Source organism: Drosophila grimshawi, unplaced genomic scaffold (genome assembly GCF_018153295.1).
Source record: "Drosophila grimshawi isolate 15287-2541.00 unplaced genomic scaffold, ASM1815329v1 contig_1369, whole genome shotgun sequence".
Lineage (NCBI taxonomy): Eukaryota > Metazoa > Arthropoda > Insecta > Diptera > Drosophilidae > Drosophila > Drosophila grimshawi.
In genome coordinates this window covers 6,161,275-6,184,280 of record NW_025062891.1, presented here as the reverse complement: position 1 = coordinate 6,184,280, position 23,006 = coordinate 6,161,275, and the positions used below count along the sequence as shown (strand labels likewise).

Sequence of the window (23,006 nt, the reverse complement as noted above, 5' to 3'; positions counted from 1 at the left end):
TAAATAAATTCACAAAACATTAATTGTTACTTTAGCAGAAAACTAATCATCTTTGGAATACTATATTATATATTCAATTATATCAATTATATATTCAATTCTTATATTCTTTAAATTACACACATAATTTTTCAGTAATATATTTTATAAATCTGCAAGGGTATTTACTTAAAATTCGGCTATCCGAAGATAATACTTTCTTCTTTTATGCACAGAATTTTCCTAATACCCTTCGATCATAATTTTATAGCGCTGTTCATCGCTGGAGCGACCGCTGTCGGCGCAGAGCAATCAACGCCAGAATAGTGGACAGAATTTGTTGCAGCGCCAGTGCCCTTCACCGATACCGGCTCATATCACAAAAGGTAGTCAGTTGTTCCACAATCGTATATGTACATATATATATATATAATTTTATTTGTTGTGATCTTGTGTGCAAGCCTTTTAACGCCTAATACCATTCGGCCAGTTTACTAATCAATCCATGTACTTGTTATTTGTGCTGGTCTCTCTTTCCCAACAACACCAATCATCAAACACAATCACCATGCGCATGCCTTGTCCAACACGCTCATGTTAATGCCAACACACAGAGCTGTCCGCCGCACATCATGCACAGCAGCAGCAATCACAACAGCAACAGCAGCAGCAACAGCAACAAACCCCGCCCACCTATGTTAACATGTCTGAATTGGCGGCTATGAAACTAACCAACCAGCAACAGCAACAGCAGCAGCAGCAACAGCAATCACAACAACAGCAAAAGTCATCCACTCCGTTGCTGCAGCAGCAGAGTAGCATTGATTCCATATGTTCGCAGCATTCGAATGACTCGTCGACTAGCTCGCTGCAACAGCAACTGTTGCAGCATAATCAGCAGCAGCAGCAACAGCAGCAGCAGCAATCGCACATGAATCATCAGTCGGGCAGTGGTCTTGGTACACGTTCCCATTCCATATCCTCATCGGTGTCCTCCAACACAGCCTCCTCCTCGCTGCACTCGCACCCATCTATCGATTCAGCTGTTGCTGCCTCGCTTGTGGCTGCTGGTGGCAATACCAACACTAGCACCACAACGCCGTCGAGTGGCTGCTCAACGCCACAGAATCACTATTCACCACTGTTAACCAACTCACCCACGTCCACTGCTGCAGGTACACCGAGCGGTGGCAGCATTGCCAGTGGCCTTGGCTTCATCTATCAAGTCAGCTCACCCACGCCGCCCACCTCCGCTAGCGATGTGTTGAAGATTACCGAACCAGGAGCTGGGACAGCTGTGGCCCCACCCGATGTTCACAGCGAGTCAGCCGATTCCGATGAGCGTTCGCGGGCCTCTGTGCTGCAGAAGGCATCCATGTTTGAGAAGCAGGCGGCCGCTGCTGCTGCCACCGTCGCAGCACCCGCACCACCAGCAACAGTCCCAGCTGCCACCACCACTCGTCGCAGCGAGGAGCTGCGCGCTGTTGAGCAACAGGAGATGGGTAAGTCAAAGATAAATGCAGCTCTCTTACCATTCAAGCAGCCCCCCCTCGTCCCCAGCAAAAGCAAACTCCTTCGAGCACAGTTTTTTAAACCACCCAATTCAGAATATCTCCAAGCAAATCCCTCCGAATTTTGTTTGATACCCTCCGCCCCTCGTTTATACCTGCTGTATTTCTCGTGTTTTTTTTTGTTTTTTTTTTTTCACTATATTTAACCCGTTTTCTTTTTTCTGTTTTTCGTTTTTTCCCCCTCTCTCATATTGTTTCTGTTGTGTTTAACACACACACAAAACAATACACTCACATACACACACACACACACAACGCACAAACCAACTTTCGCGTTATTTTGTACAAAACACAATAATTTATTTTCGACTCATGTAAAAATAAAAAATAAAAAATGCACCACACAACAACAACAACAACAACAAAAATGACTTCAACAAACCATAAAACTCAAAACATAATAATTAGACAAATCTTTCGAAGACTCGATTCAAGCACTAAATAATTTAATTGGCGAATTAGACTCCTTTCAACGAGAGATCGATGAGGGCAAGGGCAGCAAGCAGCAGCAATGCAACACCAACAGCAACAACAACGGCATCAACAACAACGGCAACAACAACAATAGCAACAATAGCAGCAGCAACAGCAGCAATAGCAACGAGAACAACAACTGCAACGATTTACTCATGCCCAGCAGCAGCATCAACATTGAATGCTGTGCGATTAGCAATCAAACGAATTCCAGCGGTTGCGGCACCGATATATCGGACACCACCTCCGAGGAGCTGGGCGCCGATGAAAGTGGAGGATTGGCGGCTGCCCGACGTCATCAGCAGTTGGGCGCCAGCGATTCGGAGCTGAGTCGCTGCTATGTGAGCGAGACCAGTTCACTGACTGGCGGCATACTGGCCGGTGGCTATGAGAATCCCACATTTGCGCATTTTGCCAATCGCGAGGATCCCTCCGGCGGATGTTCATCCTCACTGTATGCGCAATCCGCTGCCGACAGCATATCGCTGGCGACTTCAGATAGCCTCTGCCAGCAGCGGCATGCGTATGTGGACACGTGCAGTGATGATGGTAGCGCCGTCGTTGTTATCTATGACCATCAGATACCCAATACGCCGGACATTGAGTTTGTCAAGCAGAACTCGGAGATTGTGCTGTTGCGCCACAAGGATCCGCAGCAGTTGCAGCTGCACGAGATGCGTGAATTGCAGCAGTTGCCCGACAATCTGAGTGGCTCGCCCGAATCCCCAGATGGTGGTAGTGGTGGTGGTATTGGTGGATCAACAACGGCCAGTGGGTCAAAGCCGGCAACAGCAACCGTGGCGCCCGCCAAGCAGCGACTCTCCTCGTTTCGCGCCAGCAGCGAGCAGCAGCTACAGTTGCTCGGACGCGCCAGTCCGCACAGAGGTACGGAAAAGCTTAGAGTTAGTGTAGACCAACAGCAGCAGCAGCAGCAGCAGCAGCAACATTTGTTAGCAAATGATAGCAGCAGCAGCAGCAGCACAGTGCGGCGCAAGTTGCCGCCCAAGCCGATTAGCCTGAGCATATTTAATGGTCCATCGCTTGAAGCAGCGGGCAACAGCAGCAGCAGCAACAGCAGCAGCAGCAGCAAGCCAATGATACCTAGAAAGTTTGACTTTAAGGCCGATCTAGATGCCAAAATACGCAAGCAGAAACTAAAAGTGCAGCAGCAATTGCAACAGCAGCAAGAGCAGCAGCAACAACTGCAGCAACAACAGCAGCAACCGCAGCAGCAACAACAACAACCACCACACTCACCCCAGTCGCCCCAAACAACAACAACCACAACAACAACAACAGCAACAACCGCAGCAAACTGTAATGTCACTAATAAAACAGCCGTTACTGCATCTGCATCCAATTCCATCCAACAAAATCATAGAATGCCAAACCAATATCAGACTCAAACATCAACAACATCCACCAATCATGCGCCATACAAAACGCCCACAACAGCAGCAACATTTACAACAACCACATCTGCATTATCATCAAACTCATCATTATTATTATCAGCAATATCACCTGGGGCCAAGTTGCCATTGCCATTATCATCATCAACATCAACATCAACATTATCTGCAACAGCAGCAGCAACAACAACAACAATGCTTGCGCCCGCATCGCTGCCACCTCCGCTGCCTCCCGTTCCCGCGAAACCAACACCATCCAATTCATATATGTGCTCCACTACTGCCAATGCCAATGCCAATGCCATTGCCAATCCCCATGCCAAACCGTGCATAACGCCCAGGCCGGCATCGTTGTCGGGTTCGTTTCATTTCGTATTATTTTGATTTTTGTTCGAATTCTCTTAAGTTTCTTTACCAATTTATTAACCATCAACTCCTCGGTTTGATTTCTCTTATCTCAGCAACAATTGTTTTTCTTGGCTTTGGTTTATCACCACTTTCATCATTTTGTATTGTTTCTAATTGCGTAATATTGTTTCGTCTTTAAACCTAGCTTGGCGGCTCGTCTATAAGGTCTTAACCCCCGTTCAACTCATAATCACTCACTCAGCACCATCCACAGAATACAATAATTATACTAGATAAATACACTCAAACAAAAAACTGCACGCAACTGCGACTAATTGTAACACTGCTTTACACTAATATATATTCTACGTATATCGCAACTATCGAATCAATCGAATCAGCATTGTAAGATATACTCGTACTCGTTTATATCTATATGTATATATGTATTCCATTCGTCTTCTGGCTTAGGGTATTCAAAAATTATTACCATTTGGCAAAGAAAATTGGTTATTTTGTTTTCGTTTCGGGAGGTGAAAAAGTGTCTAACGTTCGTCTTCAGTGTTGTGTATTAGCTAACATTAAAGATATATGCATCTCAGATGCAATGCGATTTTATAGTAATGCGTCTTCTAACAGCTACATATTTGGTATATGGTGTTTTCTGTGTTTTTTATTATTCTGCCACACACTGTATATAAATGTTATTAACTCGCAAAATAGTTAAATAGTTTGAACATATGCTAATATCATTTCTGGAAACACATTTCACAGGAGGTGGAGCAGCAGTAGCTGGAGGATTGGGTGGGGGCAGTTCCTCCACACGTATCGCACGTCGTTCATCCATTAATCAGGCGAAGCCACCGCCGCCAGTGCGTCGCAGCTCATCGGTGACGCCCAGTCCCAATGTGGGGGTAAGTGTTGCACTCCTCGGTGGCAGCCCTATAGCTGTAATTAATTATGCGCAATCAATTAAGTTAGTAAGTAAGCGTTACGTAAGTTAAGTAAGCTTTAAGCAGTGAGTGATCGATCGATCGTGCATCAACCACAAAAACTCACACAAACAGACACATTTCCTTTTCTTTTCTCGCTTATGTTCATTTTCGTTTCTCACTTATGATTTTAATAATGCCTCAATGCAGCTGCAACAAGAACAGCAGCAGCAGCAGCAGCAGCTACAGCAGCAGCAGCAGCAACAGCAGCAACAGCAGCAACAGCAGCAGCAGCAGCAACAACAGCAACAACTCAACAGCAACAACTTATACTCCAGCGATCATTTGCCACCGCCGCCGGCATTTATGTTGGAGGCAAGCGCCTACTCCACATCGCCTACCCCTAACTCCATGCCCAGCTCAGCGCTCAAGGTGTCGGAGACGGTGCGCGCTCTGGCTGCCATGCGGCATCAGCCTGCCTCGCCCGTTGCGCTGCGACGCATGCAGCAACAGCAGCAGTTGCAACTGCAGCAACAGCAGCAGCAACAACAGCAATCTTTACAGCAGGTGTGTGCACATCTCTTGGCTTGGGCTTTACTCCTTTGTTTATCTATGATTTCTTTTCATTTTTCATTTTCATTTCTATTCAAATTTGCTTAAACTTATTGCACACACACAATACAATACAATACACAAAACTCAACAATGCTTGCCAAATATTAAAAAAAAAAAATGAACTTAGACCGTGCACAAGCAATCATCTAGCGATGAAGCTGATTATGAAGGTTACTATAACTCCTATATGGAGCTGCATGCCTATGCTCATGCCTCACAAGCACCACAACCAACACCGCAAGCAACTTACCCGCAGCAGCAGCAATATCAACTGCAGCAACAGCAATGCTATATACAGCTCCAACAGCAACAGCAGCAACATTTGCATCAGCAGCATCATCTTCATCATCATCATCAGCATCAGCAGCAGCCACCAACGTCACCGCCATATCAGGGGCCACCGCAGTTAGATGCCGTAAGTGCAACCACTTGACTGTGTGCACCACTAACCCGTCGACAAGAACAGCAACAACTAATAAAATTGAATTGGTTCATCTCTCTCTCGCTCTCTGTCATCGTGCCTACTACTAATCTCTCTAATATCGCTGCTTACTTTAGTTGAAATAATTCCGATTTATAACTATATTTAATATACCATGCATAACTAGACATAGATGTATTCATATATAGAATGGTCGCACTCTAATTAGAACGATTCGGTGTCAGACGTGCTTGTAAATGGAATTCAAACTAAATCTTTGGTATACACCAATTATAATGGGTGTACAAATTAAATATAAAACATGTATAAATTTCCCATAATTAAATATTTATTTTTATATTATAATATCGACGCCAACATTCTGGCCAGTTCTAATTTCTGTGCGATCCAATTGATAACTATTATAACATGCATATATAGACCATATATCATATACATATAAACAAACATCTAGCTTATTGTTGCTATTTTTGTGGCCACTTTATAATTTAATGCCTTTTGTTTTCTTTCTACTTGCTCACACACACACACACACACACACACATAATCACAGTCTTCGTTCCGCACATCATCGCCCAGTGCTGGGGGCGGCATCTATGCGCAGCCCAAAATGGTGAGCAACATGTCCAGCTTTCGCACCAGCAGTCCCAGTCCAAATGGACATGCTGGGCATCCACTGCCACCGACACAGCCCAAGGCGAATCCGAATCTGATTGCGCAGCTCAATGCACGACTCAACAGCAAACAGCAGCAGCAGCAACAGCAACATGTTGCTGAGGGCATTTATGGAAATGCAGGTAGCGAATCCATTTATATGCGCGGCGGCAACGGTTTGTCCATGACACAGCAGCAGCAGCAACAGCAGCAACACTACGACGGTAAATTTGAGCATAAGCTTGCACAGCAGCAACATAGAATTTACGCTAGTTTCGGCACAACATCATCATCAGCAACATCATCATCAACAACAGCATTGTTGAACAATAATGCAACAACTAACTCATCTTCTGTTTTAACACCATCCACATCTTCCACCTCATTCAATGCTTTGCCACACTTTCCACTATCTTCATCCACATCATCGTTGCTCTCTAAAGTCAGTTCATTTTCAAACGCATCAACAACCACATCGACAACAGCAAACAATACATCGCATTATCAGCCACCACAAGCGCCACAAGCGGCGAGCAGCAAAGATTTTGGCAACTATACAAATTCGTTTACAAAAAATTCAGCAGCTGCGCAAACTGCAGCAAACATGCGACAACACCAACAGCAGCAACTACAGCAGCAACAGCAGCAACATTACACATGTCCACCGCCGCTTGAAAATCCACCACCGCCGCCCATTTATTCAGCAACCATGCCCAAGAAAATGGCACGTGCCAATGCTGCGCACAGCAACAACAGCAGCAGCAGCAATAGCAACAACATGGGCAATAATTTGGTGGGTGCCTATGCTGCAGCTTCAAACAGTGCCACGTTGCCCAAAAACATATTACAACAGCAACGTTTACAGCAGCAGCAGCAGCAGCAACAGCAACAACAGCAACAATATCAACAGCCAACAGGTATCGGCGTTGGCAACGGACACTCTAATCAGCGAGCACCTATGCCGCTGCCCCAGCAGCAGCAACAACAACAACTACTGCAGCAACAGCAACAGCAACAACGTCAGCCACCTATACCATCGCGTCATTCCAGTGTGCAGCAAAAGATATTTGTTTCCACGAATCCATTCATACAGACAACGGCTGTCAAATTTCATTCACCATCGTCTGTGCACACGACGCCGGCTGCCTCGCCTACTTTTGGCTCGCCCGCATCAGCATCCTTGGCCAGCATTTATGGCACAACAGCGCGTGGTGGTCAGCACCACCACCATCAACAGCAGCAGCAGCAGCAGCAACACCATCAGCAACATCAGCTGCAACATCAACAGCACCAGCAACAACAACAGCATTACTATCGCGATGTTGCTGGCGGCAACAGCAATGGTGGCGCTGCTTACTATGCCAGCCATAACAACGCCCACGGCCATGGGCACGCCCACGCCCATGTGGGGCATATGCCTCATGTCCAGGCACACCATTCAAGTGAGAGCGCGTTTGATTTGATTTGATTGCAGCGCAGTTTTATTCCTTGTTTATTTTGCAGACTATTTTATTTATTTCGTTTTTTTTTTTGTTTTTTTCTTTTTTTTATCGTACAATTGATATTGGATAATTGAATTCTTAATTCTCGTTGCGAAGTTTTTTCATTTCTTTGGCAAAAGTTGCATGTTGCTTTGTTGTTGTTATTATTTTGTTTGAATTTGATATTGATTTAGAATATATACAAATAAATGGTGTACCCAGCAAGTGTTGACAACTAATACTTTAACCAGCGAAGAAACCGGACAAAATGATGGACCATTGATATAAAGAATAGTAATTCATATCTCTCATCTCACATCTCTTTAACATGACCTAATGTTCAATAGATTTATCTCTGACTATCACATCAACCTGATATGCATCTCATTGCACTGTATCTATGGACATATTCTGATTTGATTTTCTGTTTATATATATTTTGCATTTGTTTTGAATTTGTGTGCATTTTATGAGCATTTTTCCATCTCACTCACAATGAAACGTTTGTCAAAACAACATTTTTGCTTCTCTTTCTCTTTTTTTTTACTTTTATGTGCGCGCTTTTTCGTGCACCCATCCACATTCATCCACACCTGCTGAACGCATATCCCTAGACTATGCCACGAGCACCAATATTGAAAAGACTGGCAGCATACGTGCCAAGACCAAGGCTGAATTTCTCGAGAATCTCAATGCAAAGTTGGCCAAACAGGGCATGTCTGGACGTGCATTTGCAGTGCGAAATCTAATTAATAGCAAGGCTCTGGTAAGTACGCTTTGATCACACAACACAACACAACACAATGCAATCAATGAATGCAACAGCCCCACACACCTCAATCTCAATCTCAATATAAATATATAAATGTGTGTAATGTGCATTTAGATGTATCAAAATCCACAAAATCTATCGCGCCCCAGTGCACAATATCGTAGACCACCCACCTATCCCAACACCAACACCAACACCACCAACAACAACAGCAACAACACAAGCAGCACTTGTGGTGAGCAGTGTTAAGGTATTTTCAACATTGTTTGTTCCGTTTTTGTGTTCTTTTCAATATATCTAATCCCGAAATGTTGCTGAGCATTAACTACATATGTATTATAGCATACAATTCTACTATAATATGTCCAAGCTTCTTATCGATCAGTTCATGGCTGTAATAAATTTCTAATTTTGTAATTTGTGTGCTCTACATTTTGCAGCCGGATCCGCGTATTTGTCATGAGTCGCTGATGGATCAAATAAAGCGAGGCGCGAATCTAAAACGGAATCAGAAGATCAACGATCGCAGTGCCCCGAAAATACATTGAATACATTAATTTAGCAAGCGAATATTATTTATTTTTAATCCCACAAAAATAACTATGAGGCGGCGTCGCCTGCTTGATTGCAGGTCGCAGAGTTTAGTTTGAAACTAAGAAAAACTCACGTATATACAATATAACAACAATTACACACCCACACTCACATATGATAACTGATAAATATATGCCTAAACAAAATATAACTAATTAATTGCTATATACATCAAAAGCCTCAGTTTGGAAAATCTGAGAAGGGCTCTCGAATAATCTCTAGTTGCAAAAGTTAAACTAATTGGCATTTCAATTCTCTTTCCAATCTATCTATTTATCTATATAAATATTATGTATTCAACTGGATTTAAGTTATTCTTTTTGTTAAGTGAGAAGTAAACAACAAAATGGAAGACAATTGAATTAATATTGGATACAAATCTTTCATGGATTATTTATAATTTAATCTCGAATTTATTGTTAGTTGATCCTTAGTTGCTGCGCTTTTATTTAATATTATTTATAATTTCTTCTTGTTTATGTAAATATCATATTAATTTAAATACCAATACAACACTAATAATAAATGAAATTGTCGTATCTATACAGATTTCTTTTGCGTTTGATCATTTCTATTAATATTTGGTTTTTGTAATCCCAACAGCAAATGCAAGTCAATTTAAAGGGTCTGAGTATTTAAACATAATAAACACTTTTACAACTATACATACAAACATACTCATAGCTATAGGATGCAACATACATATATAGACTTGAACGTAAGAACACGCATAAGTAGATGATATATGAACTTTTTAAAGTCCAACTGGAACATTAACATTAACCTGTATCTTCAGAGAGAGAGAGAGAGAGAGAGAGGATTCCTGGATCTATTGCATTAACGTAGTGTGCTATATATTATATGAACGGGTTCATATCAAAAGAGCATTAAACTAAAATATTTCAATTGGACTGAATCTTTTATTGTGCTACAAACAAATTGTCATTTAAAATGCAAACTGAGTAGACTAGAGAGCAGTTTCTCAATTAAACTACAAATCTAGTATACTGAATATCATTTCCCTTCATATCAGTTACGAAACACTAAAGAAAAAATACATAGAACTACAAGAATTCATACAAACATATATATCTACAGTTTTAACATCATTTTTATAGAGATTTTGGTTTTAAATGCAATATGGCAGATCTAAATGTATGCTCTTACTAAATACATATAAATATGAATTAATAAACATACCCAGCAACTTGTTGATAGCATTTATATACTATACACAAATGGTATTTCTAATATTTGATATATACTCGAAAAGTTCTGTCTAGTTAACAAACTTTTTAAATATTTACAAAATATTTTGTATATACGCTTTTTAAAGCTTCAATTGTAATCGGATAACTATTTAAATGATATTGATATTGGCATCTATTAGTCTATTGCAAAGCGTCTATCGTAAACAAAGTAAAAGAAATGGCAAAAAGAGGGCAATAACTAAGCTACAAAAAACTCCACTAGTCTTTAAAGCATACAAGCATACCTACATACGAGTACTTCATGTAGAAATTGCAGCATAAACATATATATTTTTTGGCGATCTCTATATATACACATACAAACATACAAAATACTCAAACAAAAAATGAAGTTAATTAAAAAAAAAACAAAACAATTATTTACAAATCTAAATGTTAATCTTAATGTGTTTCTGTGTGTTTAGTGCAAAACAAAAAATACTAATTCATATACAAAGATCAAGTTATAATGCGTATTTTTGAATTCATTTGCATTTAGGACATGAGAAACAATAATAACAACATACAATAAATGTAAAAGCATGAAATGTATTATCACTCTACAATTTGTTTTATTTCGATTTGCTAAAGAACAGATCTAACGTGTTCTGATAGTAAATCTCGGCCAGCTTCTCCTTGGGCTCCTGTCTAATGCCCGCAATCGCCTCCAGTACTTGGCTGAAAGTGCAGTAATCCGATTTATAATTTATTATTTATTTATTGGCTAAGCTGAACACTCACCCAATCTGGCATGGTTCATTGCGTCCATCGATCAAGGTCTCAGCAGTCCATTTCTCCTTCTTTTTGACGGTTGGAAACTTTGTGGTCACGTGCTTGTGACTCGCATGCGAGGGGCGTATGCCACACCAGGGGCAATCCGTCTCGAGCATGATGCGATCATTGGGCAGCTGACGCACCACTTCAACATTCGCCTCCGTCTTCAGTGAGCAGCCGTTAAGGCCTATGTACAGTCCACCGAAAGCCAGTATGTTCTTGGCCTCCTCTAGAGTGCCCGTAAAACTGTGAACCACACCACCACCACATGCCTGCAGCTTCTCTCGATTTCGCTCCAATATGGCCATGAAATCCTCGTGCGCATTTCGCATGTGCAAAAATAGCGGCAATCGAAACTCTTCCGCCAAGCTGAGCTGCTTCTCAAAGTATTTCAATTGCGTTTGCTTCGCACAGAAGTGCAGACGATCATAGTCCAGGCCACATTCGCCCACAGCGACTACTTTCGCTGGATTCGCCATGATTCTGGAGCGCAAATCCATGTAATACTTCTCCGGATCGTCCCCAAATTCACCACATCGCGTGGGATGTGCTCCCACTGTGGTATACAGGCGCTCTGCAAGGGGGAGTTAAGTATATAATACTTTTGGTGAGTGTTGCTACTTGCCATCTTTTGCAGTGAGATTTAGTGCCTTGTCCACATCACTCACGCAACCGGAGGTTATTATGAGCTTCTGCAAGCCATGTTGCCACGCACGTTCCAAGACAATGTGCAAGTCTGCCGGATGTTTCGCGGAGCCACCATAGCAGCCCACAAACATGGGATCCGTTAGATTGGCCCCAATGTCTGCAAGAATTCAGATTGTCTCAAATTTGCAAAGAATCTTCATGTTTATAGTACTTACCGATGTATTTTAAGGCCATACTTAAAAATTTGTTTGCACGCATTAAAAAGCACCAAATAATACCAAATACCGCTGTGACCAGATGATATTTCCCACAAGCGTAGTTTTCGTAAATGCCACTAGATGGCGCATGCTGCACCGGACGGTTATTATTTGAAAGTTTCATATAAATTGTAAGTAACAATTGGCGAATTTATTCTGATAAATCATTTTATAATCAAATTTAAATAAATCCTCACCACGTGTGTGTGATCTTAAAAGTATGCCACAAATATTGCAAACTAATTTCGAGCATTAGATCACTTAAGCTACTTAAATGCAAAATCAATGCCAAAGTAAATTGCATTTTGTAATGCGCATAATTTCAACTAAATAGACCGCTGGCAAAGCTGTTCATTGTATCGCCAACACATATATGTAGCGAGTGCAATGAAATAGGATACAATATGCTAATTTTTGAATGTGGTCTCCTGAAAATAAATCGTCGCTTTCCGATGCGTTTAGTAACCTATTTGGCATTCAAAGTTCAATTGATTTAAATTCATTGGCATTTCCCATTTGCATTTCATACATTGCGGAATTTACGGGCAATGCCATTAGCCACTTTTAATGGAACTGTGGTTGGTTGGAGTCGCGGAGGGGGGTGGGGAGTTCTTCTGTTTGTAAGGGTGTAAAATGTATTTGCGATTAGTTGAATTGATTTACTACTGGCAATTATCGATGTGTTTTTTTTAGCTCAATGCAATTATGCAAGCGAATGTTTTCTATATAGACATATTAACTGCACAGGTATTTTTTCATATGGATCTTCGCTGAATTGAATAGAAATAATAATTCAATTTCAATTTAAATAGTGTCTGTGTTTACAAAGCGTAATTTCGTATTCAGTGTAAATCTTTGATATGAGTTGCTAAATATGTCATTTGAGACCCCAAAAACCACCCATAATGTAAAACAATGAAAGAAAATACTTTGGTTTCAGTAATTTAATGGACACATTTAGTAAGTTTTTTATTTGATTTGTTTTGATATTTTTTAAATGAAGTACATTTTTCATATGTTTTTCTTTGTTGTAGATATTGTGAGTAACTGTAACTCGGCATTGTTTGTCTTGGGATTTTCTAGTTTATTTCTAGTTAAGTTTCATTATGAACATTCGAATTACGTACACAAATATATGCATAAAATTTCTTTTGCATTTTTTTTTAAACAAAATCTATAATTTAGTAATCTTTGCGCAACAACAATTACGGAGTATATAGTAAGAAGTAGTACATATAACTGTTAAATTGTGTTCCCATTTGTCGCTGATATACTTTATTAGAGATAGTTGTCAATACTTGATGCTTGGGTTGTTTAGATTTGTTATAATTTAACTACATTCAATAACAATGTATAAACATATGTAAGTATTACATATAAAACGAAGTATCATCAGTATCATTACTTATTTGCTTAATCATGCCTTATACTAAATATTTTACTGGACGTCCTCGATGCAAGCCATCCAAAAGATATAACATACTCTCCTGTTTACCCATAACCAATTACAAGCTATTCATTATTTTAAATATTATATTTTCATTATATTTATGTATTATTTTCATCACAATTCACTTTGCATCTGCCTTTTATTTGTTGGTTCATTTACAAAGCGCCGTCAAGTAGCGCGAATCCTTTAATAGCATTTAACAAACACTTGTATCTCATTTAATACCAAAATAATTCCTATTCGAATAAAAAACTAAAATGTTTAACATCAAAGCTCTGCGCTAACTTTTCAAATTGTCTTCAGAAACATTTATTGATTATGACGGCAAAAATTGTAAGCCTCTTTGAGTGACTACATAATTATAATTAACATCTAATATTTAATGCAAAAATGTGTTCATCTTCATAATAATTTGATTGGCTCTTAATTTTGGCAATTACCATGCACCCTGTATTATCCATGAATATCATTTAAACATTATTCTTTACATCTGTTTGCTTGGCCGTAAAAAAACACAAGTCCTTCTTAAGTCACAAACTATGTGCAGCATTTGTACATCAACGTACAAACATTAATTAGGAGCTCAATTTGCATAATAAATTGTGTTGTGCTTTTAATTTGAACTGCAGCGTTTGCATTTGCCTTTCGCATTTTGTGCGAGTAAAGAAAAGTTGAAAAAATAAAAGTAGAAAATTCCATAAATTGCTCAAACATTGTTTTGCTTGTTGGCTTAACCAAGGTCAACGCTTGTCAGCCATTGGCTTAAATTCAACCTTTGTGCCTCGTGTTGCTGGCAAAAGAACTTGCCGCACAACGAAGTTGTTCTGTTGCAAACGAGACTTGAGCTAATGTAACTACACACAGATTTCGTACCTCGAATAATTAAGTAAATTGTGTACACTTAGACATTTTGAATACATTGTATTTAAATATTTCTAACGCTAAACATTCTTCACATCTAAATAGTTACTTACTTATGTATCTACATCTTACGACTATGAAGTGAATACTTGTGCTTAAATGAAAATATATGATTAACTTAGTCTAACAGAGCTATTAATTTGTCGTCAAAGGAACTCTATGATTTCGACTCCTCGAATTGCCTTAAGACTGTCATAAATTTTTATAAGTTCCACACACATTCACACCCTCACACACAGACACTCACACACACAGACAGACACCTACTCATCCAAGTAAACAATCTACTATCTAATGGTAACGCAAGTTTATGGCCAAATAAAATTGGTATGACAGTAATCTTCATCTGCTGGAAGAGATGATGCCAAAGTTTGCATATTCTTTCTGATGGAAAAACATACAATTTATTGGAAATATTACACTCCAAGGAGTTTCAGATTTTATAAAAATGATTATAAAGAAAACTGGTCCCGTTAAAGCATTTACAAATAATGATGATAACCCGAACCAACAAACAGATAAATGTATTTAGTAATTACCTTAATGCCGATAAAACATTATACAACATATCGAAATTGCATTACATTGAGCAACATTCTTATATTATTAAATATAATCAGAATAATTAGCTCAGTTAAATATGGGCTGGCTTACAATTCTAACCAACCAACCAGCTGGTTATGAGTACTAGGTACGCATTATCTTTAATTGTCTGATATATAATGTTAATATTATTATTAAGAGTTATTTGTTAGCAATTTACTGCAAATTACAGTCATCGGATGCGTTGTTGATTTGCTGCTTAGTCTTCCGTGATGCACGGCGTATGAGCGATCTAAAAGGATGTTATAGACAGAGAAAAATAGACGTCAATAGAGCCTAAGCCTTTCCTTAAAAACTATAATAGGTTTTACATATTCAAAAATCTAAAAACAAAGTTCCAAGCTATTTTTAATGCATACGTGAAATCTATTTTAAAAAAACCAAACTAAAATTGATAAATTCCAAATGAACAATGTATTGGGAGTCATTGCTTAATATGTTTTTAATTCTTGCTCAAGTTTTCTTCAGAGTGTATACAATGAGTCCATGCAATACCCACCTGGATCGTGGCTTCAACTTGGCCTCTGCACTGGTGCTGGCCACATCGACGGCATCCACAAGACTCGACTTCTTATCGCCACTCACCGAAGGACTGTTCATGCGATTCTTATCTGCAAGGAGTTGAAAGGAATAAAAATGTATATTCTTTAATTTATTCTCAATTAAAATTTTAACGCAAACACCGCACGTTGAAGTACGCATGACATATTGTGCCAGCGAGATGAATTTACCGAATTTCCCACACGTGACTACAGAATAAGAGCGAAAATCCAATTTGGCAGCAACACTGCAATGTGAAACTGTCTGCAGTTACCAATTACTTCACAGTTGCCAGAGCAACAGCACTGAGGAGCCAACAAAGGCAGCAATAGCAACGCAAAGAGTCCAATCGAAATTTGCTCTGCAATAATGAAATAACCGTGGATATTGAGCCGCAAAATGTGCGGCTGTGTGGCAAGCACGCAATTATGTAGGCATAGTTTCCATGGCGCATGAAGCATAATTACCCTTCAAACGGCTTCTTCATTTCAAAGCCAAAACCGGAGTAATTGAATGCAACTCTTTGAAATGCTTTGAATGGACCGAGTAGACGCTGCTGCATTCCAGATGCAACATGAAACATGCAACCAAAGGCAAATCAGTAAATTGCTTAAGCTTTAAAGCGCATACAGCACAGTAAATACAAACAAAAACTTTTAACTAATTGGAGATTATTGTTGGGGCTAAACAACTCTTTTTTTTTTATTATTATTTACCGAATGGTTTTTAATGCTAATTACAAAACTTTTTCAAATTAAGAGATTATTCTAAACTTGCCAGAACTTATTTGATATAATTGAATTTTAACTACAGCCAAATGTTGAATAGAAAATATTTCTTTGAAATCATAATTGCAGTAAACGCCTTTTCACTAAAACATTATATTGTAAGCTATTTTACTCACATTACATAATGTCTTCATTGTGTTCTATACATAGTCTAACATCCTTTCAAGTCCTTTTTTATTGTGTAATTTGTGTGTTTGTGTGTGTGTGTGTGTACCTGTTTGTGTGTGGGCAAAATTCTTGGAAAACGGATGAGCTCTGTGCACAAATGATTAGATTATACTGTGCATATTGATTAACTGATTTTGATGGATTTAAAGCGCTTTCGACCTAAACAAAAGGTGAAGTCGAACATAATGATGATTTACACGACACAGCGACGCGTTAAAGCAGAAAAGTGCCTATCGTAAAGCAGAGCATAAACAACTGATTCAAACTAGGAAATTGAAAAAGAGCCATTAAATATGGACTTAGGCAGGGCTATAAAAAATTGATGCTTTAAGTACTTTATAAAATCTATTTAAGAGAGAACTTGTGAAAATCTTTTAAGCTGTTACTGGCCCGATTTAATCAGTTCAAGAGAATCGAACACACTGAGAAAAACAAAACTATTGACAGCAAAACGTTTCAAAAGCGAACGGAGCGGAATAAATGTTTGACTAAAAATATATTCTAGATATAAGATGCAATTTAGTCAATTTTCTCAATTGGAATGCATTTGTTCTGTGTGTAGAATGTTTTGTTGTTGTTGTTATTTGCATTTTATATTGCCTGGGTAAGTATGTGTGTTTGTGTGTGCAGTGTCAACTGCAAACAAAATGGCTGACGACGCAATTGTTACTTGCCACAAAGAGCGCGAGAAATGCCCCAAAACTGCTAGAATCATGCAAAACTCGAGTGTTACTTGTCGCTTGGCCGCACACTGTGTGTGTGTGTGTGTGTGTGTGTGTGTGTAGAGCAAACAAACATACACCCAAAGTGAGAAACGATTGCGTAATGTGTATGTGTGTATTGGGTTTTTTTTGGGGGGGAGGAATATTACGCAGTGGCCGCTGCTACTGATGCAGAACACACAAAAAGGAACCCCCATTCACACATAGAGCATACGAAATTGTTTGAAAAAAAAAGAAAAAAACACTCGCATATACATTGATGGAATACGCAAGTAATGCGAGCAGTAGCAGTACCAGTACCAGGAGGCGCACCCAATAATTGTGCATATGTGGCTGTGTTTGAGGACTGAGCGAAACGGAAATTTAAATTACATTTTCATTTTCATAAGCCCAGCACCACCACCACCACCACCACCAGCAGAGGTTATTCTAATTTTCACAGGAAGTGTGTAACACATTGAATGGCTGGACTTACAGGCCCATAAATTATTCAAGGTGTCTATCTGCAACAGACTGCCTGAGCTCGCGAGTAACATGGAAATGGAATACCATTATAATGTTAGTTGCATATTTTGGGTAAATATTTATTTGCCAACTGTTGAACATAGACAACATAAAAAACCCATCGAACATAATTATTTAAGAATTTCAATAACACAACTTTTTGCTGAGTGTAAAACTTCCGTTTACCTGGCATTTAATTGACTCAATTTCTGCTCAAGTGCAGATAACAGGCAGCTGTCGCTCAACCAATTTAATCTGTATACAAGTGCATAGAATATGCGGCAGCCTGAAGATAACTATTTCCATTATGTTTGCCTCTTTTTCTGCTTTTACTTATGGTTACACAATGGGTTTTTCGTCGTTGGGCTGTGCAAATGGCGCAAAACATGAGCAGCTCGCTGACTGTTAAGATTTTTTTGTTAAATAGTATTTGGCCTAGCCGAGATATACAAATATGCGCAGCAACCGTGCGGCATGTGTGGCGTGTGGCGTGTGGCATGTAGCATGGCGTATGCGTACTACAGACGCACATGTGGAAGTTTCAATTGAGTTACGGTTTCAGTTGACTGCCTGCAAATAAAACTGCTTGTGGTGTCTGCTACGTCCTGCAACCACAAAGCTCAACCACATAACGTTGTTGACTGCGCGAGCCCTGCGGCTGTTCTCAACAAGGCTGCTGGGGCGGGACAGGACGAACGGAGTCGGTGACGGCGCGCTTCCTTTCCGCTCTGGCTGTGTACGAATCCTTCATCAAGCGCTCTTGCTTCTTCAGCTTTCGCTCCCAGCCAGTTTTTATGCGCCATCAGCTAAGAACGTACATATAGACACACGTGTTTAGGCTATTGAGTTGTCAGACACCCACACATCCACACATCCACACACACACACACACACACAAACACACACACACACACGCGCACACACACACACACATTAACAAAGACACCTTCAAGCCAAATGTGGACGATTTATTGTTTGCATATGACGCGCCGCATAGTCAGAGATAAATATGTGGCCTAGAAAGGTAACTGGCCACATTAATATTATTTCTTATCTTCTTCTAATAATAATAATGAAGTCTTATTATAATATAATAGTTACATAATAATTTGATTACAAATTATTATAAATTTAAGTCCCAATATCTTAAATATATTCACGGTTTTCCTCAATTATCATCAATTGCCAATTATTTTTTAAGTTATCTCAATTATGGCATTTGTTCATTTCTATAATTATTATTTTTATTATGTAAAGTAGTTTTTCTCTAAAGCACAATATTTATTTAATTTTTTAAGTGAACTAATAAAATTTATATTTCGAATCCGACGAAATACTTTTCTGAAGAATTTTTAAAGTTTCTTTCCAAGAATCTTAAGAGCTGTTTGGGTTCACTTTGTTTATATTATGTTTGTCTGTTTTTGTTAATATACAAAACATATATCTAATATATAATTCTATATGCGTTCAAGAAATGTACACGGCAAAATATTAACATTAAAAAATAAATCCGAATGTTGAATTTCTGACTTTAAACCTTAAGTTGATTTTTTCACAAGTGCACCATGTTTTTAAGGCAATTACTTATGGTTGTTGTTGTCATGCGTGATTAACTGCTCAGACTTATTTTTAGTGGCGAATGCAAGTCAAGGACTTGGATTTATATATATACATATATATGCCCCAGACAAGGTGGTGTTTTGAAAGAGCCTCGAATGAGGCAGTGAGTGAAAGGTGGGAGACTTGGCCAAATACTTAGCGCTATCAATGCTGACGGCTCTTTGTCAATTGTGTTGTCACAAGTATTTGCTTCCATTCGACGTTCGACCTTCGCTATTCAGACAAACATAGACACACACACACACACGCACAGCTGTCAGCGGCAGTTGTGTGTAGTTGTCTGCTCGGACAATGCTTGCCTCTATTTGGCCAAAAGTAATTTACAAATTGCCGTCTGTCGCTTTATTACTCACATATAATAAGTGTAAGATTGTGAGTATGTATGTGTTTATGTGTGTGACTGTGTGTGTGTATACAGAAAATGTATAGCAGCATTTTAGGCTCGCTGGCAACACACACACACACACACACACTTGAACCTTGCTGTTGTTGTGGCTGCGGAAAAAGGACCATTAAAGCTTTAAATTGCATTTAATTTCCACTCTGTTTGAAGGCGGCCAACTTTGCACTTCATTTAAATGACTTCTGCTGTGCGGACATGCTCAAATAATAACTTACATTTTATCAAATGCCGCCAGCAAACAATTAAATTATTGTGGAAACTGGCAAAGGGAAGTGGGCGGGGGCCAAGAGCTGTCTTAATAACTTTTAAGAAGGGAAATTACAATCATTATTTTGTACTAAACCCAACCAAGCATTAACAGTGCTTGACTGAGAGGGCCAAAAGAGCAGCGGAGCAGCAGAGCAGCAGAGCAGCGGAGCAGCAGAGCAACGGGGCAGCAGTTGGCCAACATTAATTAACTGTTCATTTATATTGGTAACAGGCGCTGCTCTCAAATATTGAAAACTTCTGGCAACAAAGTGCAGGAAACGAACTTTTTAATGAGATAATGTACCTGGCCAATGGAAATTAAATGCGCTTATCGGTAATTAGAAGGTCAAGCTATTTACATAATTAAAATTAATACACGCGCCGCAGCCAGTTTGACTTTTGATTAACTTTCCAAAAAGATGAAGCAATTGAATAACACTCAAATAATATTACAATTATGTTTAATTTCTATTGAAGTTTTGTCCGAAATATATTTTCATTGCCATGGGATGGGTAAGTATATATAAATATGTATATATTCAATAGGGGAATAGACTGAACATTTGGAAGCAATCAAAGCCCATACAATTCGGTGTCGATGATTACAGGGTATTGGAAATGCAACGAAAATGTTCAATTTGCCACATGCTTGTGGCATGCTCATCAACAGCAAAGCTTTCAATGTTTTTGTGTATGCCACAAAAACTTCAATGTCAAGTATTGACCAAGTTCGTAGATTGAAATTTTGAGAAATCCCTTAAGCGACTATTTGTCAGCTGAATGGTGATTGAGACTAAGCTAAAATCTCAATTTCCAGATATTTGCAGCAACAACACATATCTGAATTGTGCTGTGCAATTGCAGCAAGGACAATAAAAAGTTGAGTTTCCAACAGAATTTATAATTCTTTGTTTTGGCTTGCTATTAATAATTTGTGTTTCCCTACTTGCGTCACTTTTTGTATATTGCCTTGCCGCACGATATTGTATAAATACAAATAATGAAAAGGGTTTGTCTTGTGCCACTCTCATCCCATTACTCGGCCTAACCAAATTGTTGTTGTTCTTTCTTTTATGTTCGTTGCCAAATTTTAACAATTAATTTGGGTCAAATGCAGACGAAGACGGCAAAGTCAAGACGGGGCTAACAAGAATGTTAATTACACTCAATTAGCCAAATTGTCGACAATTTGTCAACGTTATACACGTTCTGGGAAATTCAATTTCCACTAATTAGAAGCTGATTTCGTGCCAACTCGGAATTGTCAACTGTACAACAGGATATGTTTGCCAAGAACAGGTGCGCACACAAGTCCCGTAAATATCCTGAATTTAAATCATAATTGTATACATTAATTACGCCAAATTGAAAATTACATCCGAATCAGACTTAAATTCGCATCCTGCTGCTGATACTATTATTGATAAGCTTTTGGATTAAAGCGACTCATTTTACCTGTAGCAGTAAATTCATATATATAATTTGTAATTATTGCCCTGGCTTTCCACGCATCGTATTTTAATTTCGTATTAATTACACTTTTGATTACACCTGCACCTTAAATCCCTATAATTCTGTATTTGTTTAAGACAGTTTCTTTTCTGCAGCTGCAGCTGCTGCTGCTGCTGTTGATTTCTGGTGAGATATAATAATATCCGCATCTATAAGATACTTTCTCTCTCTTTCTTGCATTCTCAGTCTCTGTCTGGCAGGATGCAGCCAGGCGCAGGCGCTGCTTTTATTTTTGCAATCAAGTGGCAATTTGATATTTGCAACTGCAACAACGAGCACAAAGGACGAGTTGTGAAATTATTTCCGTTGACAGTTACCGGCTGACAAAAGTTGCAGCATTTACTATTTACATCCGGTATGAATTATAAACTTGAAAATAGAGTTCTATGACATCGGAATCGATCTAGTCTTATCAGTCTGTATCAACCCCAATCTCAGCGAGTATCGAAGCTGCATGGACCACATATGTAAAGTAAATATATTAAACGCAAATTAAATTTATATCATTTTTATTTCCTTAATACTTTAATAGGATAAAAGCTTTCAATTTAGTAGTAAGAATTTTACCAAGATTGATTAAAATAGCACAATTAAAAAATAAAATTATTTATTTATTGAGTTAAGTCTAAATTTAAATTTACAAATAAAATTAAACAAAATAAAAGTAAATACAAACGTAAAATGAAAATAATTATAATAAAATAAAGGAAATAATTAATCCGTTGGTGACTGTAAAATGGTCCAACAAGGATTGGGCAAATCCAGACAAAAATTGTTAACCGCATGTAGCTTAGTCATAAGGAAAGTAAAATATTATTAAGGATAGATAATAAAATATAGTATATACTCGTATATAGAAAGTATTGGAGTGCTGGATATCTTCTGGCCGAGCTCTCTTGACTAAAACACTCCCATATGCTTTTCATTTTAGTTACACTTTTCAGCTTGAGAACAAGTCAAACAATTTGAGAATGGACTTTTGAATGCTCCTCCCTCACCTCCCCTTGAACATGTGAAAGGCATAAATTCCATCTGTGTCATACTTACTGCGACTGGACGATGCGCTGACATACGCCGAGGAGCGGCGCTTGAAGCCACTGGGCGCTGCCTCGCCGCTGGCGCCTCCTGGTCCGCCGTTGCCGCTGCTGGCGGGCAGGAAGCGGGAAAGGGAGAGCAGGGTCTTGAATAGTTCGGTCACATTGGTGTCCTCCTTTGCCGAGCACTCAAGCACTTTGGCCCTGCAAAGAAGAGAAGGAAACAATTCCACGAATAATGGTTAGTGTCAAAACTATGCATAAAGTGTGGCAAAGTTTAGGGCCTGAG

The 23,006-nt window shown here is 39.1% G+C and overlaps 3 protein-coding genes across 25 annotated transcripts in view; 1 reads left to right on the top strand and 2 right to left on the bottom strand.

The window, feature by feature from the left end:
* LOC6559255 (putative uncharacterized protein DDB_G0271606) overlaps window positions 1-9,817 on the top strand; it is a 45,929-nt gene extending 36,112 nt beyond the window's left edge. For 10 of the 22 annotated variants that reach the window (XM_043214311.1, XM_043214309.1, XM_032734949.2 and 7 more), the window contains 9 exons: window positions 251-365; window positions 594-1,481; window positions 1,959-2,909; window positions 4,559-4,698; window positions 6,327-6,651; window positions 7,009-7,869; window positions 8,523-8,674; window positions 8,795-8,915; window positions 9,121-9,215. In XM_043214311.1, coding sequence (XP_043070246.1) covers window positions 251-365; window positions 594-1,481; window positions 1,959-2,909; window positions 4,559-4,698; window positions 6,327-6,651; window positions 7,009-7,869; window positions 8,523-8,674; window positions 8,795-8,915; window positions 9,121-9,143 — 3,576 coding nt within the window. In that variant the 3' untranslated portion in view covers window positions 9,144-9,215. Of the gene's footprint in view, window positions 1-250; window positions 366-593; window positions 1,482-1,958; window positions 2,910-4,558; window positions 4,699-4,926; window positions 5,284-5,458; window positions 5,747-6,326; window positions 6,652-7,008; window positions 7,870-8,522; window positions 8,675-8,794; window positions 8,931-9,120 lie in introns of all 22 variants that reach the window. The other 12 variants (XM_032734953.1, XM_043214312.1, XM_043214320.1 and 9 more) reach the window with 12 other exon arrangements.
* Window positions 9,818-11,057: 1,240 nt separating this feature from the next.
* Window positions 11,058-12,199, bottom strand: LOC6559254 (putative deoxyribonuclease TATDN1). Its single transcript, XM_032734955.2, has 4 exons — window positions 12,162-12,199; window positions 11,924-12,103; window positions 11,266-11,872; window positions 11,058-11,202 (listed from the first exon to the last, which is right to left on the bottom strand). Exons 1-4 carry the CDS (start codon window positions 12,178-12,180, stop codon window positions 11,097-11,099), a joined length of 912 nt encoding a protein of 303 aa, XP_032590846.1. The 5' UTR covers window positions 12,181-12,199; the 3' UTR covers window positions 11,058-11,096.
* A 2,848-nt stretch (window positions 12,200-15,047) lies between these two features.
* The window catches only part of LOC6559253 (GTP-binding protein Di-Ras2), a 32,930-nt gene continuing 24,971 nt past the window's right edge, over window positions 15,048-23,006 (bottom strand). For both annotated transcript variants that reach the window (XM_001987579.2, XM_043214348.1), the window contains exons 5-7: window positions 22,731-22,921; window positions 15,677-15,788; window positions 15,048-15,409 (exon numbers count right to left, since the gene is read on the bottom strand). In XM_001987579.2, coding sequence (XP_001987615.1) covers window positions 15,334-15,409; window positions 15,677-15,788; window positions 22,731-22,921 — 379 coding nt within the window. In that variant the 3' untranslated portion in view covers window positions 15,048-15,333. The remainder of the gene's footprint in view (window positions 15,410-15,676; window positions 15,789-22,730; window positions 22,922-23,006) is intronic.

Excerpts from the sequence above, each read along its gene's own strand:
- LOC6559254 (XM_032734955.2), bottom strand. Across the intron at positions 11,873-11,923 it reads AAATCTCACTGCAAAAGATG|AGCGCCTGTATACCACAGTG; the intron begins GCAAGTAGCAAC and ends TCCCCCTTGCAG. Across the intron at positions 11,203-11,265 it reads AATGAACCATGCCAGATTGG|CCAAGTACTGGAGGCGATTG; the intron begins GTGAGTGTTCAG and ends CTGCACTTTCAG.